The following is a 16,663-nucleotide window of genomic DNA, read 5'->3' on the forward strand; positions in this document are numbered from 1 at the left end:
CACACACACACACACACACACACACACACACACACTAAGGGAGTAAGCCAGTCCCTGTTTATCCACTCCAAGTCCTGAGAGGACGGCCAAAATCAGCCCCAAAGCTTCCAATCAGCCCAGCAGCATATGCCGGGCCCCGTGTGCCGTTTAGCCTCGGTTCGGCTCTCCGCTAGTGCCAGTCTTCATCGTCCGCGTCCTCCTCATCGTCCGTGGAGTCCTCGCTGCTGGCCCGCCTCACGGGTGCCTGATCTCCCCGAGCGCCGTTCTGCTGTGCCGCCATCAACGCGGCGGCCGCCCGCTGCTCCTCCGCCTCCCGCTGCCGCTGTGCTGCTGCCTTCTTCTCCTGCTCCGCGTGGCTCTTCATATGAGCACTGCGACTCTTCACCTTATAGAACACCCTGCAGAAGCAGACACACGCATGCACGCGCACGCACAGTGCAGTCAGCTGAATGGGTTTGGAATCCAAATAGTTTACTTTTGCAGAGGAAACTCCAGACTAGCACAGATAACCAGATATAGCATGGCACACGCTTCAAAGTTTGTGCTGAAATCACCATCCATTTAAAACAGATTGCTGAGCTCTCACACACAGACCTGCTCAAGTACGGTTGCAGACAGTACAATCTGACATACTGCAATCTGCAATTATGGACAGAAGTACAATAGTCGTTACTAGACTTTTTAACTATGTGAAATTTTTTCTTCAGTGAGTCATGTTATTACTGGAGATAAGTGTACATACACAGACTTGGCTGCATTAAAGGGTGCATACACAGGGCCGCATCTATTAAAGAGTTTACACACACAGGCCTGGCTGTATGAAAGGGTGCAGACGCAGGGCCAGATGTATGAAAGGGTGCAGACGCAGGGCCAGATGTATTAAAGGGTGCATACACAGGGCTGCATCTATTAAAAAGTTTACACACACAGGCCTGGCTGTATTAAAGGGTGCAGACGCAGGGCCGCATCTATTAAAGTGTACATACACAGGCGAACGGGATGCACTGACATGAATAAGTCAAGAGGCAGTGGTCTGATGCCACAGATAAACAACTCGTCCTAAAGCACATGCAGATTGCGGCCGCGGAGCATGATGGAGGAAGAAGTGAGAGAATCGTGGCTGCAGAGAGAGCGAGCGAGAGAGAGCACAGATGCACTGGACAAATGCAAGCTACCAACCGCGGCTGATGGTGAGTAGGCAGGAGTACAAAGCGTACAGCGCATTTTCATATTTTAAGCACTCACGTGCACTCACACACACACACACACACACACACACACACACACACACACACACACACACACACACGTGCACTCACACACTCACAGGAAATGCACGCAGTCACTGGGCAGACATGTACAGCCCGGGGGGCATGGCATTTAACATCATTTCAGACTTTCGGTTGCTAAGAGACTGTTGATAAAAACAAGGCCGGCTGTTGCCATGGCTGAGAAGATCTCCCGCCAGAATCGGCCACCGCCGCCACGTTTATTGCTCCCTCTCCGGCAGACTCTGATCGATTCGGCCCGTAAAACACAACCCAGGCCCTCCTTCTCCCTCTGCACTGCATGCAGCATGACAAATGCACGCCATGTCAGCTCTGCTAATTGCATGCAGCTTCTGCTAACATCACACAAGTAGCGACAAAGGTCTGGCGGAAAAAAAAGAAAAGAAAAGAAATCCCAGCGAGCACAGGAAAACACTGACAAAATATATTTATTTTCACTATATTACTACACATTGTGAGTCGCCTTAATTTCACACACACACACACACACACACACACACACACACACACACACACACACTTTGGTGAACCCTTAGTACAACATGGTTTAAAACTGGCCTGAGCTGAAATTATTTAAATGCTGCTGTAGCAGGTGACTGCCTTCATTCATCAAAACACCCACAGGCTGGGTCAGCCGACGTTTGTAGGAATGCCCACAGCATAACGGGATTTATTAGAGGGCTCAATAACTTTGCCATGTTAGCGCTGTGTAAGACAAGACAGCGATGCCATGTGTAGCTTTTATCATGCAGTCCTAAATCCCCCTCAGAGCTGTTGAGATGATGAAGACGTACTCGACAACTTTATCTGGCCTTACGTCCGAGTGCGCCAATTCTGGGAGAGCAGAATTGCTCAAGCTTCCATTCCATCTCGGTCTCGACAGCTACGTGCTTTGATAAAACGGTCAGGAAGACAGCCAGAGTCATGACCCATGGTGCTGAGTAAGCCCTTATAGCGTTCCGTTCCTGCCTGGCTGGACTCGCCACCGGCCTTAACGCCACGCCGGCGTTTTGGTCGTGCCCTCTGGATTGTGTGCCTTTCCTCTTTACACAGAAATCGGTTGCGGGAGCTGCGTCCCGCGTCCTGCTGTCCTGCTCTGGTTTGGCTCTTACCTGCCACACTTCTTGCAGGGGAACTCTCCCTCCTGTGCCACGGGGCCCTTGGCCCCGCTGCCGCTCTTCCGCGCCGCGTTTTCTGGCCGGGGTTTTGGAGGCGCTGTCGGGGCGTGGCTCATCCCATACGCTGGATAATCCCTCCTCCCGTCGTCCTGGCTCCTCAGGACCAGGACCGCGCCGGCCTGCAGGATGGAATTGCAGGCGGTCAGCTGGACGAAGCCATGGGCAGCAATGACAGGTCTCTCCTACACAGACTCTATAGCAGAGTCAGGCTGTGACTACACATCTCCCGTTACCATGCTGTTACCATGCGTTTTCCACTGAAGACCACAAGAGGGCACTGCGCATGACTTGCAATTCAGCATAATTACAGTTGCATAAGAGAGCAAAAAGAGCAATGTTTTAAGCAAATGAAACCATCCCTCCTTTGTCTTTAGCTCTCAATCCATTTACCTATTCACCCAAGGCCCGGACATGTCCTCTCATACTCACGCTTTCAGTTGCCTGTAGAGACTGTGTTACTCTGCCGGGGCTGCTGTCTCGCTTCCTGTCACCTGACCCTTCCCACTTCCTGTCATCTTCCTCTTCCTTCCGCAAATCGAATCTCTGTGAACTCTGCTGATTGGGAGAGATTACAAATGTTAGCGCACTGTACTGCTCTGCATGAGACGCCCGCACTTACCTACGAACACACACACGCACGCAAGCGCAGTAGCATCTCACTTTATAGTCCACCTCCTCGTCTGTGGGCCGCGGTTCAGGGGCCTCTGCTTCGCCGTACATGAGGGTGCCATTCCTACCCATCTTCACCTGCTTCTTGTAGGTGTAGTAGAACTCCACACACTGAGCCACAGTCTTGGAGCTGACCTTCAAACAAACCACACGCCATAGCAGCTACTGAACCAGCCCTCAGAAACACTCGCAGATAAACGAACGAGGCCATTTATTTATTTGTGTCTTTCTTTCTCATTAATTCATCCAGTATTCACATTCACGTCATGCGAGACCGTACCATTTTCTGCACCATGAAGAAGTCCTTCTTATAGGTGCCGATGCCCTTGTTGAATATGCGCCTCTCCTCGGGAGTCCAGCTGTCTGAGCCTGGGGTTGGGGAATTGGGGGGGGTTTGGGGGGGAGAGTCAGGGCAAGACAGACGCTTACTGTGGAGCCAATATGTGGGCAAACGCACAAAAACACTCACAGACATGAGCACAAACGCACACACACAAAAGGCAGACAGCCAGGACACACATGGGCAGATAAACAATGGTGCTACTGTCCTCGTCCAGGGATCAACTGCGCACTGCAAGCACGCTCCCCTCTTCTCCTCGCTCTGCACATCTCCCCTCACCCACTGCCCCGAGGTCTAACCAGCAGCCTCCCGAGCCGCCCCTAGCCTTTCACCCAGTAATCCTCCCCCCACCCCCTCCCCCCAGAGCCCAGCCGGCTTTGTTTATGGCTGGGAGGTGCGGCGCATGGCACAGAATTCCAGAGTGGCAAAAGTGCCCAGCCAGGCCAGAAATCCTGTTGGCCGCGCTCAGAGGTCTGACATGGGGTGGGGGTGAAGAAAAAAGAACGCAAAGCCAGGAGTCCGCGGTAGAGGCCGGTACTTACCAGAGTAGTGGTAGTCTGCCAAGGGGTGAGGTTTGGGGAAGACGGGGGTTTTCATCAGCAGAAGGCCAAGGGCACCCTGGGAGGGAAGAGAACAACAGCAGGGAGATTGTGAACTTGGCGCACGGACCGAGGCAACGACAGTGTTTCGGTTGAACGTACAGAGTTTGCTCGCCGGCCTGTGGAGGAGTGTGACAGGTCACAGTGAAGGCCAACACTGCAGGCTACGCTAATCCGAGGAGAGGAATGGGAACAAAAAAAAGCGCCATCTTCTATGCAGTGAGAGAGACACAAACAAAAAGAGAGAGAGAGAGAGAGAGAGAGAGAGAGAGAGAGAGAGAGAGAGAGAGAGAGAGAGAGAGAGGGAGAGAGAGAGAGAGAGAGAGAGAGGAAAGAAAATGCGAAAGAGAACAGAGAGAGTGTTGCCAGACCCCCTCGATCTCCTTGGCAACATAGGCAAGATAATTTCGCTGGAGGCATTTCACCAAGCAGCGCCAATCACCGGCTAATATTTCTCTCACTCCTCCTCCCTCCATCTCCACTGCGATCTGTCGCCTTGTTGCTCCTCGGCACTGTGCCTCTCCGGAGCCGCAACCTCGAGGCAGCCCAAGGTAAAAGACAGAAAGTTCTGCACCGTTTCCGGAGCGACAGCGCTGAGGCCAGCTCCATGACGCCCCACCGTGTGCTGCCTCGCGTGGAGCGAGGAGCCGCGATGGACACCCGATAACCTCACAGACACGGCAGGCATGCGGACAAACGTGGAGTGCAGTCCAAACATGGAAGCACATGGTCTGGCACGGCGGCGCGGCTGAGATTGACAGCCTGTTGCTGGGGCGGGGGGCGTCACCTTGGTGCTGCTGGCTCAGATGATGGAATGCACGAGAGATGAAACACACGTCAGCGCGTCATGACCAAAAGCATTTACTGCAGTGCTGTCAGTTGAAGGTAACAAACAAAAGCAGCTCCTCTGATTTGAAGCGCACTTTAAATATATGCAGTGGGGGGCACATCTGGGGCCCGTCTCTGCCCTGTTGACTCTTCGGTGAGGTCGTGCAGGATGCTTACACCACGCCGGTATAGTCTTACATCACCCTCACACTCACCATGATATCACCTTTGCACTCATAGAGGCAGTGCATAGCCAGTTCCTGATTGGTCCCTCCTCCACAGAGTGCACTGGAGCAGGCCAGGTGCATGAGGTCATCCACTGTGAGTGAGCGAGCACACACACACACACACACACACACACACACACACAGAGAGAAGAGAGAAAGAAGAAGAGAAATTAGCATGACAAAGACACGCAAGCATGCCAGTGATGAGCATGAAGACAATAACTTTTTATTCCGTCCTGTGCGCCATGATTCAGATTCATCTCTACAAGCAACGTTGTTCATCTCCTTCCACGTCTTTATCTCCTGAATCTAGTTATGCAACTGCAAAAGCACAGAAGGCATCGCTTTGCACAGCTCTGCTGCCAGACGTGCTGGAGCGGGTGGAGCTGGGGGTTGGGGTGGGTGGGACGGAGACGCTACCCCTCTGCTGCTGCGGCGCGCCCGCGTCGAGCTCGGCCAGCGGCGCCCACACCAGCTCGGCCTTCTGCGGGTCGAGCAGCACCTCCGAGCGTTCCCGCAGCTCGGGGACCTCCGCCTGGTACCTCTGCCCGATGTTTATCCGCCTGCATGGAGGACAGAGGAGGAGGACATCTTACTGTGCTGTCGTGGTAGGATGGTGCAGCATGATTACCCAAATGGATAGCTAGTGTAGCGGAACGGGAACTCATCCAGCTTTGGGCTGGAGCTTCTCTTTAAGGTGAAGCCTTAAACTTTGTGGTCTGAGCGCACGCACACAGAGAAAGAGAGTAATGCTGGCTTGGTCTTTTTTTATCCATTTTTTTTTCTTTTTTTTTCCCCCGTCTCCCACGGATTTTTGGTCCAAATGTTACATCTTTACAGAACTTTTAAAATAAGGCTAAGATATCACATACATTATGTCCACTTTCTCATTGCAACAAAGTCTGTTTTTACAAAAGAAAACCCAGCAAATTCCCAGGCTTGTCAGAAAGGTTTCTGCTGACTGGGTGATAAGCAGTCCATGCTAAATTAACTAACCCACTGGGTAATGCTGGTAGAACGGCGGGCCGGAGAACCGGCCTGTCAGGTATACAAGTCTGCCCATTAGGCTGGTTTTATGGCCATTTTAAACAGAGAGCAGACTCGGACAGTGGGTAATTTGTATATGCTTGTCAAAGCATGTACAACTGTTCCAAGTCTCAAACTGCCAAGGTCTAGGATAAGGAACGAAACCTTCTGTTTTTTGTTTTGCTCCGGGATTTGCCTTTATCACACTTCCAGGAAGCCTGCTGAGAAGAGCTGAAGCTGTTAAGTCTTGAACTTGGTCCTTCCCAGTAAGCATCTTAGAAACATTTATACCACCATCCCAAGTGCACGCACGTTCACCATACACTGACGCTTACACACAAAGCAGCCAGTCGGCAGCAGTCAGAGATGACATCCCGGTACAAGTCTCTCTGCTGATCCCCTACCACCCACTGCCCACCCGCCCCCACACACACACACACACACACACACACACCACCTACTTCCGCAGGCAAGCATTCAGTCACCCAAAACTGCAGTACAAAACGAATCAAGCCAAGACATACCAACCATACAGCACACTATGATTACAAGGTTGAGGTCTGTAATATGGCAGAGAGACATGAGGACAGAAGACAAGGCAGCAGAGAATATGATGATGCCTACTATGTCGAAATAGGTCAAGGCACACAGTGCGCGCCTGTGTGTGTGTGTGTGTGTGTGTGTGTGTGTGAGTGTGTGATCAGTACTTACGGCTCAATGCTGACTGGAGTGGCTTCACCCATTGCTGACAACACTGGAGGGGTGATTTCAGTACTGTCTACACACACACACACACACACACACACACACACACACACACGAAAGCAAAAGACTCGTCCGTCTGACACATCACGGCAATGGTTCGCTACCATTAAACTCATTCTATATGTACCATCAAACCAAGTCTCACTGGATCTGAGGAGGCTGCGCGTGGCTGATTTGGGCGTAGCGGGCGGAGGCAGGCCTTGGTTGCCTGCGGCAGCGGCAGCCGCCGCCGCCGAGAGGATGGCGGAGAAGTAGAGGCCGGAGCCCTCACGCACGGGGCTGAGGATGGGCGGTGGCGTGTAGGGCGGCAGCGTGAGCGGGTTCTCGGCCAGGCGCACGGGCGAGCGCAGGTGGCTCTGGTAGGGCGTGATGCTGGAGTAGACGGCCGGAGCGATGAAACTGCCCGGCTTGGGCGGCGGGATGAAGAGGGGCTCCGGACGAGGCCGCCGCTTCGACTTCGCCGTCTTGCCGTCCGCATCGCAGTCCGTGCCGCCATTCTGCAGAGGAAGAAGGGTCAGTAACAGAAGCAAGGGATGAAGCATTACCTGTGGATGGTGGGGAATAAACCGTAATCTGTCTGAGCGTGGTGAGGGATAGAGAAACAGAATGATGGAGAGAACGACAACCCACATGGATTAGGGTGCATTATTGATTACTGATTCATTCAAAGGCAAAACACTGGGGATTATTATATTAGTCACTGTTGGGGCTGGGGGGGGTAATTCTCGGGCCGGGGACTCGTCGCCGTGGTAACAGCACTGAGCTCACCTGGCCAGAGCTCTCAGACAGAGAGTTGCGGAGGGAGCGCCGGCGCGTAACGATGACAGAAGGCTTGTGGTCAGGGCGGCCGGGGTCGCCGGGTCCCGTGGGCCGCAGTGGCCAGCCGGCAGAAAGGGCTCCCTGCTCCTGGTCATGCGACAAGGGATCGGCTCGCCGCACCGGCACCGACACGGGGATCACCAGCGGCACCAGACTCTCCTCCCTGCCCCGCTTGGCACTGCAGCCGTCTGGCTCTCCGACCCCTCGGCCCGGAGCCGGTGCCGTGGGACTCCAGGGCCCGAGAAGGTCCTGCAAACGTGCAGAAAAACACCCATCACACAGAAGCTGACACTGGGAAAGCAGCACAACCGAGAAAGAACCACATCAAACCCGAAACCCTTGTTCTAGGCAAAACTGCAAAACATTAAATGCCTGAATAGATAAACGAACATTGGAAACAGCTAGACAGCACATCGTGTTTCAAGCTGGGCTTGTTCAGGTATCACGTTTGCATTCTGGTATGGTGGGGAACAGTGAAGTAAACTAAAACAGCAGATGCTTTACTCTGACCCAGAGACCCACAAACCCAGATCCAGCCAGCAAGCAAGGGATGCGTTTATATAATCAGTCAGATTAGTCGAAAAACCCGGGATTGCAATCCGCCTGTGCTCTCTGTGGAGCAGACGTACTTTGCCCCCACAGCAAAAGTAAGGCACATACAAGCATGGACATGCTTTCAGAATTTGTGTCAACAGTATGAAAAAAGAAAAACAATGCGTAACCACGGGATAAGATCACAGGTTATTAAATCCCGGCTTAGCCGACATTTCCCGATATTTCCCTCTCCGCCTGTTAAACTGTGGGAACACTTTTCCCCAGAGCTGAAGAACATAGCAGCACAAAAATGAAATAATGACATGAAAAATTAAGTACTCCGAAATAAATGCTCAGTGTTCACCAATTTCCCAGCCTTCCTTTCAACGCTGAGACAGTGAACCACAACAAAACCATTTTGTGTTGAAGCTTTGTTTCCAGTATTGGCCAGACATTTCCTGTTAGTCCTGAGGAAATCAGACCATTATAGGTGTGAGAGCGTTTGGGGGTCATGACTCCGGACCTGCCTGCTTTCAATTCCCTGTGTTACTCTGCTAACACTCACCCCTGGATCCAGAACTCATGCACAAGCTTCACAGAGACTGATCTGAACAGCCTTGCTGCTGCAGCAGTAGGAGACTCCGACTCCTGACCCGGCTGGGAGGTCAGCACACGCCCAGCCCACGTACCCACACTGCCGACCTGCAAGACTCCCAATTAACTTCCGCCCACTAGTACTAGATGAGTGGGCAGCTATGGTTGCCACTTAAACTACTGCACAGGTTAGCACGAGAGATCTCTGAACCACTCAGTCAGTGCCTGTGTGTAGCCATGTGTAACGATCCTATCTAGTGTTACTACATGGTATGTGCAGCAAGCTGTTTATCCCATCATAAAAAATGAGGCTTATGTAACAAAATCAGTAGAGTTAAAGGAAAATACAAACATAATTCAATGACAGTTCAGACATTCCTTCAGAAAATGGTGGTTAGGGTTACATAGTGTGGGCAAAGATACTATAATGCTAGACATAGTGATTGCAAGATGCCTCAATACGTTAACACACACGTGAACCCTTGAGGTGACTTGGTCCATGGTTGACCTGCAGTAGTCTGACCGAGATCCAAACAACTTGCGCTTGATGGATCATGATGTAATTCATCAAAACATGTCTGGAAAATCCAAACCTGGTCTGGATGCCCACAGCACACAATTAAAAGTACACGTTATATATCTAATTTATCAAAGGACTAATTTGCATATTGAAACCTTCTGCTATATCAGTGTTGCAAATGCAAAAACGGCAATGATGATTAACAACTGATACATTGCAAAGCCCTAATAGTGGCAGGGAAAAAAAAGAAAGAAAAAAGTGTCAAGCCTGGCACATAGATCTGAGGGACAAATTCTAGGCCTCTGAAGCAGCCATGTTGTTCATCACCCATCGCGCAAAAACAAATATGCCAACACACACAAGTCAATGAGTGGTTGATTAATTTGTCCATGTCATTACATTTTTTGCAGCAATTCCTCACTGTTTTTGGCAATAGGCAATTGAAATGAAACCTTCAAAAACAATCTTTTCTGTCCATAAATGAAACCACTACAAAAAATAAAGCCAGATAATGGACGTTAATGTGAAATGAAATGAGTTTTTCAGGAGCAGGAATCTAAATGATAAGTACTTTTGAACTTACAAGTTGCATTTAAATATTGCCTTAAATATACTTGTATCCATTTGCAAGTGAATCACAATTTATTTAGTATGTCAGCAAAATGATTTGGTCTCATTTAATGCCCATTTTTAATCAAGTACATGTTTAGTCAGTCTTGCATAATCCTGCCCATAGCCTCAGCGCCAATGCCATCACGAACAGACACAGCCATATGTTAAAAAAGATTAACTCCCAAATCCATAAAGACGTGAACACCCCTAAACTGCATTCAGTGGTTTGCTCACTGTGACCTTGACAGGACACACAGAAGTGGCTAAAGCAGGTAAATAAATCCAGGATGGGAAGTGGCTACAAACAGGACCCAAGTGCCACAATGCTGAGCCAAGCCTTTTAACTAGACTAAACATCCAAATCAGTACAACCGCCACACGCGGAAGAGGTGACGGGGAACTGCGGCTGACTGGTAGGTTGAAGGACGTGTACAGTCAAGAGAGGCGTCAGCCATCGAAAACAGTGGTCTAGATTGATGCAAACAGGGAAGTCCACCATTTTTCATGTCTCGCTGAGAGTAGACAGCGACGACACAGCAGCCAAACCTGCAGAACCAGTAGGATGCATAATAGTTCCTGCACACGCAAGCATGTCATGCAAGTCCACTTCCTCACACCAGCGATCAAACACATCCAAGTTCACAAGCAATGAGAAACGGTTCATTATGCCTGTAGCAGAAAGAAGAAAAAAACAAAAACAAAAACAAAAAACCTTGGGAGCTCATATCCGTCATGAGTTCATCAAACCTCCACTGTCACTTGAGAACCGAACTGACACAAGGCTGAACTTACCTTGACATCGTGTGAGGGTAGTGACTCCATCTCCGAGGCCTTCTGTGCCAGAGTTTCTAGGTTGACCTCTTGGGACACCCTCCTCTTCCGTCGCGTGCTCTGGATGACCCCTGTGGGGGCAGCTCTGATGTCCTGTTTGGCCGCAGGCTCTCCTGCATCAGGGGCCCCGTTATGGGAGTCCTGAACTAGGTGATCAGCAGCTACAATGAAAGGGTTCTCTGAGGGAGGCCCTCCGCCCTCTTTGGAGAGGCGGCGGGACCTCCGGGGCCCAGGCTGCTGCGTCTCCGCGGATGGCTGTGGAACGGCGGTCGTGTGCTGGGGCGCAAGATCCTGGGCCTGGGCGGGTGGGGGTTCGGGAGTGTCCTGAGATTGCCCAATCACCTGAAGGTTAGGCTGCTCAGGCACACGGGGCTGTTGGCTACCCGAGTATCGCTCCGCCCCTTGCTGATTCTGTTGCAGCTTTTGCAGCTGTTCATTTTTTCGCTTTTGCGACGAGGCCTGTTGCGCTTGCTGCTGCTGCTGCTGCTGCTGGACCTGCTGCTGGACCTGCTGCTGGACCTGCTGCTGGACCTGCGGCTGCTGCATTTGCTGCGATGGCGGCTGAAGCTGGCCGAGATGGTGCGCTTGCTGCTGCAGCGGCTGCGGCTGATGCGGCAGGGACTGCTGCTGCATGTGCTGCTGCTGTTGCTTCTGAAACATCAGTCTCTGCATCTGCTGGATCTGATGCTGCGTGTTGGCCTGGGCACTGTAGTTCAAATTCGGCAAGGTCCTGTTGCCCTGGAACACCTGAAACCCCGCCGTCAGGTTCTGCTTGGGCTGCCCAAAAGCTAGCTGAAAGGGCTGCAGCACCGACGTGTTCCCAGCGGTGGACGTCACGTGTTGCTGGGGATTTAGGAGCCCGGGTTTGTGGGGTTGCTGAAAGCCTTGCTGCTGCTCCCCCCAGTCCAGACTGCGGTTGCTTTTAGCAGGCTCCCTGAAGGCCTCTCCTGCTGCGTTGGGTGCCTGCTGTTGCTTTTCACCCACCCTGACGGAGGACGGCTGCAGCTGCACCTGCGGCATCAACATGCCTTCAGGGAGCTGCTTTGGGAAGTTAACCTGAGCTCCCAGGTATGGAGTAAAACTCTGGGACCAGCTCGTCAATGGGGCACTCTGAGACCAGGTCGCAGTCCTCTGCTGAGGCTGCTCCATGTGAGGCCATTTCATTGGCATGGTCTGCTGATAGTGACTTCGGTTCTGCTCGCCCTTCTCTGGGCTAAAAATGACGGAGTTGAGGTACACATGCGGCTCCTCGGCGCTGGAGCTTTCCACGGCCCCCGGCTCGGTGCGGCCCTGCTCCAAAGGAGGGGCCCCCATGCCATAGTAGGGGCCCTCTGTGTGCTGGGAGACCTCTTTCATTGCACTGCCCTGGTCGTTAAAGAATGTGATGCGTTTGCCTGTTCTCTTTGCGTTGGGCTTCTGTTGAGGCGGCAAACTCATAGCTTTCATGAATAAAGTCACTGAAGGAAGGGTAGAGCAGGCTTGTGAGGGGGTACAAAGATTTCAGATCCCCAAACCACACACAGCACTCTCCAGTGTGACAAAATTTCCGTGTCCTTCTTTATTCATAAACGTATCAACAGTTTTTAAAAAGTCTGGTCATCCAAATCTACTAAGCATGGTTGGAATGGAAGTTAGTTTTAAAACACAAAACTGCGGCATCCCATTTGTAGAAACGTCAGTATCAACTGACGGACACTCAAACATGTCTGTTATCTTTCTTCGTGCCAACTCTTCTACTGATCCCAGGATATAAGGGCAAACAGAGATGTCTGGAGCTTGACTCCTATGATTCATTCATGGGTGAGAACCTGCAGAGAGAATGGTGAAAAGAATTACCATCTGCCCAGAGTGGGAGCACTTAGATATTGGCACTGAACTCCCAGTGTCCTGTCTACAGGCCTAGAGAAAGGTGTATATGGCAAACGCAAACATACGTGCTGGTGCAGAACTATGGCATTCAGGTTATGTTCTTTACAGTGCACAGACACACTCTCACATTTCACATTCATTTCAACAAACCACCAGTGAGATCACTTTCTGAGTCAGGGCAGGAAATGGAAGAATGCTATCAAATGTGAGTTTGGAAAACTGTGCATCTTCCAATTATGATTTATGCTGGGGAATTATTTATTCTGGGGAGGAGGCTTTCGAGAGCAGTGCGCAATGCCACAGCAAGCTTAAAACCACCAGGCTGTTTTCTCTCAAAAATGAAACTTTGTATTTAATATGATTAAGCTGTTTCATAATACAATAGCCATGGGTAACAATAGTATTAAACAACCTATAACAACAACAACAACAGTAGTAATACTAATAATTTCAATTTACATAGCAAATTTCTAATACCCATTGTCATTTACAGACGCATCATTACAAAAATGGACACCATGTTCTAAATTTTCACATTTTAATATAGAGTACATTGCATTTCTACCACTTGAGAGGCTTCAGATCCCAAAACAATTTACACATTCATAGCTCAGCATTCATTAGTGGTGAAACTCTTCTCCATGGAAACAACTCTGTGATTATATGCACTCTGATCTTGCTTCTCTGCTACGTGCTGACAAAATAAAGCTGTATGCCTACAACGTGTGAGGAGCAGATTTTTTTTAAATAAAATATGGTTAAAGAGTTTATTCATCCAAATTCTGCAGGTGTCATTGCTAAGGCATCAGGCCCTATGAATGTCATTTCAGTTATTTTACAGACTTAAAAATGTCTCTCTACTGGCCGGTTTTCTAACCACAATCACTTCCTCTTTCTTATTTCTTAAAAATGCATTTTTGCCACATGGAGGACTGTAACACTAGCTCTAGGCTGTTGCACAATGATTTAAAAAAAAAAAAAAAAGAACCATTGTCCAAGCTGGACAAAAATGTTCATTATATGGTCAGGAAAAAATATATAATTAAAAGTCTATAACAAGTTCATTCCACAAACTTAATGCCAAACTGTTTAAGGCAAGAGGTCCCGACAATGAGGGCTACCTAGGTAGTGACCCCCATGTTGTGATAAAACAGGGCTAGGGTATCACTACTGGAAATAGCCATCTGCAGCTGCTCTCTGTCGTGGTCAGCTTCATTACACTGCACGAGGTAATAAGAAATGCACCTAGACACGCGCACCAGCGTGCACACTAGCCGATTAAAAGGTAAACAAGCTCCGGTTAATAGAGCTGAGACGATTAGGAAAAATCCATATCAACACAAACATGCATTTTGCTCACTTGAAAATGCAACACAATAAAATACATGCATGCTACGTACCAAATAAAATATTGGGCGAGATGCACGCAATACTATGGCTACCACATTACAAACACAAAATCAGGTACGACATTGCCCAGTAACGTAAACCAATTTTAGCAGACAGTGTAGCTAAGGTGTTTAATAGGCTTCTAACGTCGAGCACAAAAATCACCTAATCTAGCTGGATTCTTAATATAAACTACTAGACAAGGACAAGCAAGGTGCAAGCGTCGCGTTTGACGTGGAAACGAGAATTTCCCGTGACAGAGGAACACAACGCTGCGCACTAGTTACAGCCGTGCCTTTCCCGGACCCCCCTTTCCGAGTCCAGCCAGCTCAGCGGTACTTACGAGAAGTCCTTTGTTGCAATAAAGGGATAATCCAGTGGCACGCTGCAACAAAGAGGCACAACAATACACCACATAAAGGCGAGCACGAGCTGCGGGATGGCAATGAATGTGGGTGTACCGGCGGAACGGTGAGCTCGCAGCGCTGCATGCTTCTCCAACTTGTCAACTCTAACGAGGGCAGTCCAGGACGAGGACGCATCTTCCGAATAACTAAAACTACGTAACTATCATGCGTAGGCAATGGCTAGATAGATGCTTTAGTTTTGCTGTTTGTTTGTTTTCGCACCGACACACTGAACGGGTTACATTCTCTTAGATTAAAGATAGCTAACTTCTAACTTGAATCGAGGTAGTAGTTAGTTATGTTATCTATGGTTAGCCAGCTAGCTAAGTTGTTTACAAATATAGTTGGTGCGCATTCGATTACTTGAACTGTCCACCATTTTGGTAAACAAGCCCGTGACCTACTTTACAGATGGATGAAAGCCCTACCGTTTTATTTTTTCTCGCGTCGCATACAGATCCGAGCAGTAACTGCCAGTCCATGCGCCCAGCAGGTAATGCAACAGTAGAGAAATGACTGCATGCATATCCAAGGTTGAGTCACGCTATGCTGACCTCACTCCAGTATTACTCAAGAGATAGACTTTCGCAAAAATAAGAGGCATAAATCGGAACGTGGACGGCATTTCTGCATACACGGGCTGCAATGCACCTAGCAACTGCACGGGGTTTTGCAGAAGCTGGCTACAGCAGCAAACACGCTCCCCAGCGCGGTGCTCCAGGTCGCAGTCTGAAAGCAGCACCGAACAACACATTCCGTTTCAGCTCGAGTCTCGTGATCGGCCAGTCCCGGGTTGTCGCACGCCCACTTCCGCAGCCATATAAGGCCATCCCCGTCCACGCGGGCCGCTGGAAGTACGGCAAAGGGAAGGTTCATGCGGGAAATTCCGTCAGTGGGAAATGCGTTGCGAGGTATGAGGAGCCAGTTGGGTTCTACTGATCCTATTACACACACACACACACACACACACACACACACACACCCCTTAGAAAAGAAAAGAAAAAAAGTCAAAATGCGACAAGTCGTTTAATTCGTCACACGTCGGATGACGAATTCAACACATTGCTCTAAATAACGTCCTGAGAAGTTGATTCATCACAGGTAGCCTACAGTTGCCAGGCCTTAGCACTTGTTACATCTTTCCCCATGGTGCTTTTCATCCTAGAATCCGCATTGAGCAAGTAATTACAACCATGAGTCACTACAGTCGCCAAGTTAAAAATGTCCATTTTAAAACTGCAATGTGGAATATCTGGAATGTCAGTCAATAAATGTGAAAAACTGCTCATCGAAACATTTTCATGATGCTATATATAATTAAATCTATTTAGGGGATCAAGCCTACATCTCATAACTTGCTGATTGGGAGAGGGCTTTACTGTACTGTAATCCCTCAAACTATGCAGAGTAAAATATAACACTGAAAACTGATTCGGAGCAACCCCCTGTGCATAAACCCAAAGTGTATGGATAAAGCAGGCACATGTGAGTTTCAAACCAGGCGTTTTAGCAAAGTTTAGGGCTCCATGTCTGTAAGGGCATTTGCTAGGAGTAAACTGAAAGCCAGAGAGGACCTCAGAGCCGTTTGTCTCCCATACACTAGGACTACATGTACAGGCTGCTGAACTGCTCGAACAGTAGCTACAGGCATGACCAATCATGCTTGCCAAGAGAAAGAACACACTGAGCGCTATTAGCCATGTGTCAGTGTGCGCGCGTGCTGTGTGTGCCATGTCTTAAAATAAAGTGCAAAGCCAACAAACATCCAGGCCAGTGATTCTTGATGCAAGGTATGCACTATGCTTGCTGAGTTTAGTAGTTGTGAATGTAAGCAATTTGACCCAAAAGACTTACCGTACTTAAGAATTGAAAAAAAATGACGAATAATTAAACTCAGTGTTACAGTCCTTCATTTGTTACATAATGCTAGCTTGCACTAATTCAGTCTCATCCGATTTTGGATTTGTGTGACTTGATTAGACCTACATTGTCATCTTGGTGTAGTTTACCGTCTCCATATATGATAGTACGGTTAAATCCCATTATCCTCTCAATCTCCGTTACACTTGCATGTTGAAGCAGAAATGGGCATATTTTCAGCAAACATAATGGTACGCTTGCACAAAGCTAAACAAAACCTCGGAGGTAGCTGCTTAAGGATATTCAA

The 16,663-nt window shown here is 49.4% G+C and overlaps 2 protein-coding genes across 7 annotated transcripts in view; one reads left to right on the forward strand and one right to left on the reverse strand.

Annotated features, from left to right (window-relative positions):
• Positions 1-16,663, reverse strand: part of mideasb (mitotic deacetylase associated SANT domain protein b) — a 17,190-nt gene continuing 527 nt past the window's right edge. Inside the window, exons 2-15 of one of the 6 annotated variants that reach the window (XM_035532655.1) lie at positions 14,925-15,437; positions 11,339-12,639; positions 10,793-11,305; positions 7,690-7,989; positions 7,067-7,418; positions 6,868-6,934; positions 5,551-5,693; positions 5,119-5,222; positions 4,019-4,094; positions 3,417-3,505; positions 3,128-3,271; positions 2,897-3,022; positions 2,402-2,586; positions 1-398 (exon numbers count right to left, since the gene is read on the reverse strand). In XM_035532655.1, coding sequence (XP_035388548.1) covers positions 170-398; positions 2,402-2,586; positions 2,897-3,022; positions 3,128-3,271; positions 3,417-3,505; positions 4,019-4,094; positions 5,119-5,222; positions 5,551-5,693; positions 6,868-6,934; positions 7,067-7,418; positions 7,690-7,989; positions 10,793-11,305; positions 11,339-12,277 — 3,267 coding nt within the window. In that variant the 5' untranslated portion in view covers positions 12,278-12,639; positions 14,925-15,437 and the 3' untranslated portion in view covers positions 1-169. Of the gene's footprint in view, positions 399-2,401; positions 2,587-2,896; positions 3,023-3,127; positions 3,272-3,416; positions 3,506-4,018; positions 4,095-5,118; positions 5,223-5,550; positions 5,694-6,867; positions 6,935-7,066; positions 7,419-7,689; positions 7,990-10,792; positions 12,640-14,432; positions 14,475-14,924; positions 15,438-16,663 lie in introns of all 6 variants that reach the window. The other 5 variants (XM_035532651.1, XM_035532654.1, XM_035532650.1 and 2 more) reach the window with 5 other exon arrangements.
• ptgr2 (prostaglandin reductase 2) overlaps positions 14,484-16,663 on the forward strand; it is a 7,597-nt gene continuing 5,417 nt past the window's right edge. Inside the window, exon 1 of the mRNA XM_035532659.1 lies at positions 14,484-14,560. The gene's annotated coding sequence lies outside the window, so the exon portion shown is untranslated. The remainder of the gene's footprint in view (positions 14,561-16,663) is intronic.

Source organism: Electrophorus electricus, chromosome 13, assembly GCF_013358815.1.
Source record: "Electrophorus electricus isolate fEleEle1 chromosome 13, fEleEle1.pri, whole genome shotgun sequence".
Classification (NCBI taxonomy): domain Eukaryota; kingdom Metazoa; phylum Chordata; class Actinopteri; order Gymnotiformes; family Gymnotidae; genus Electrophorus; species Electrophorus electricus.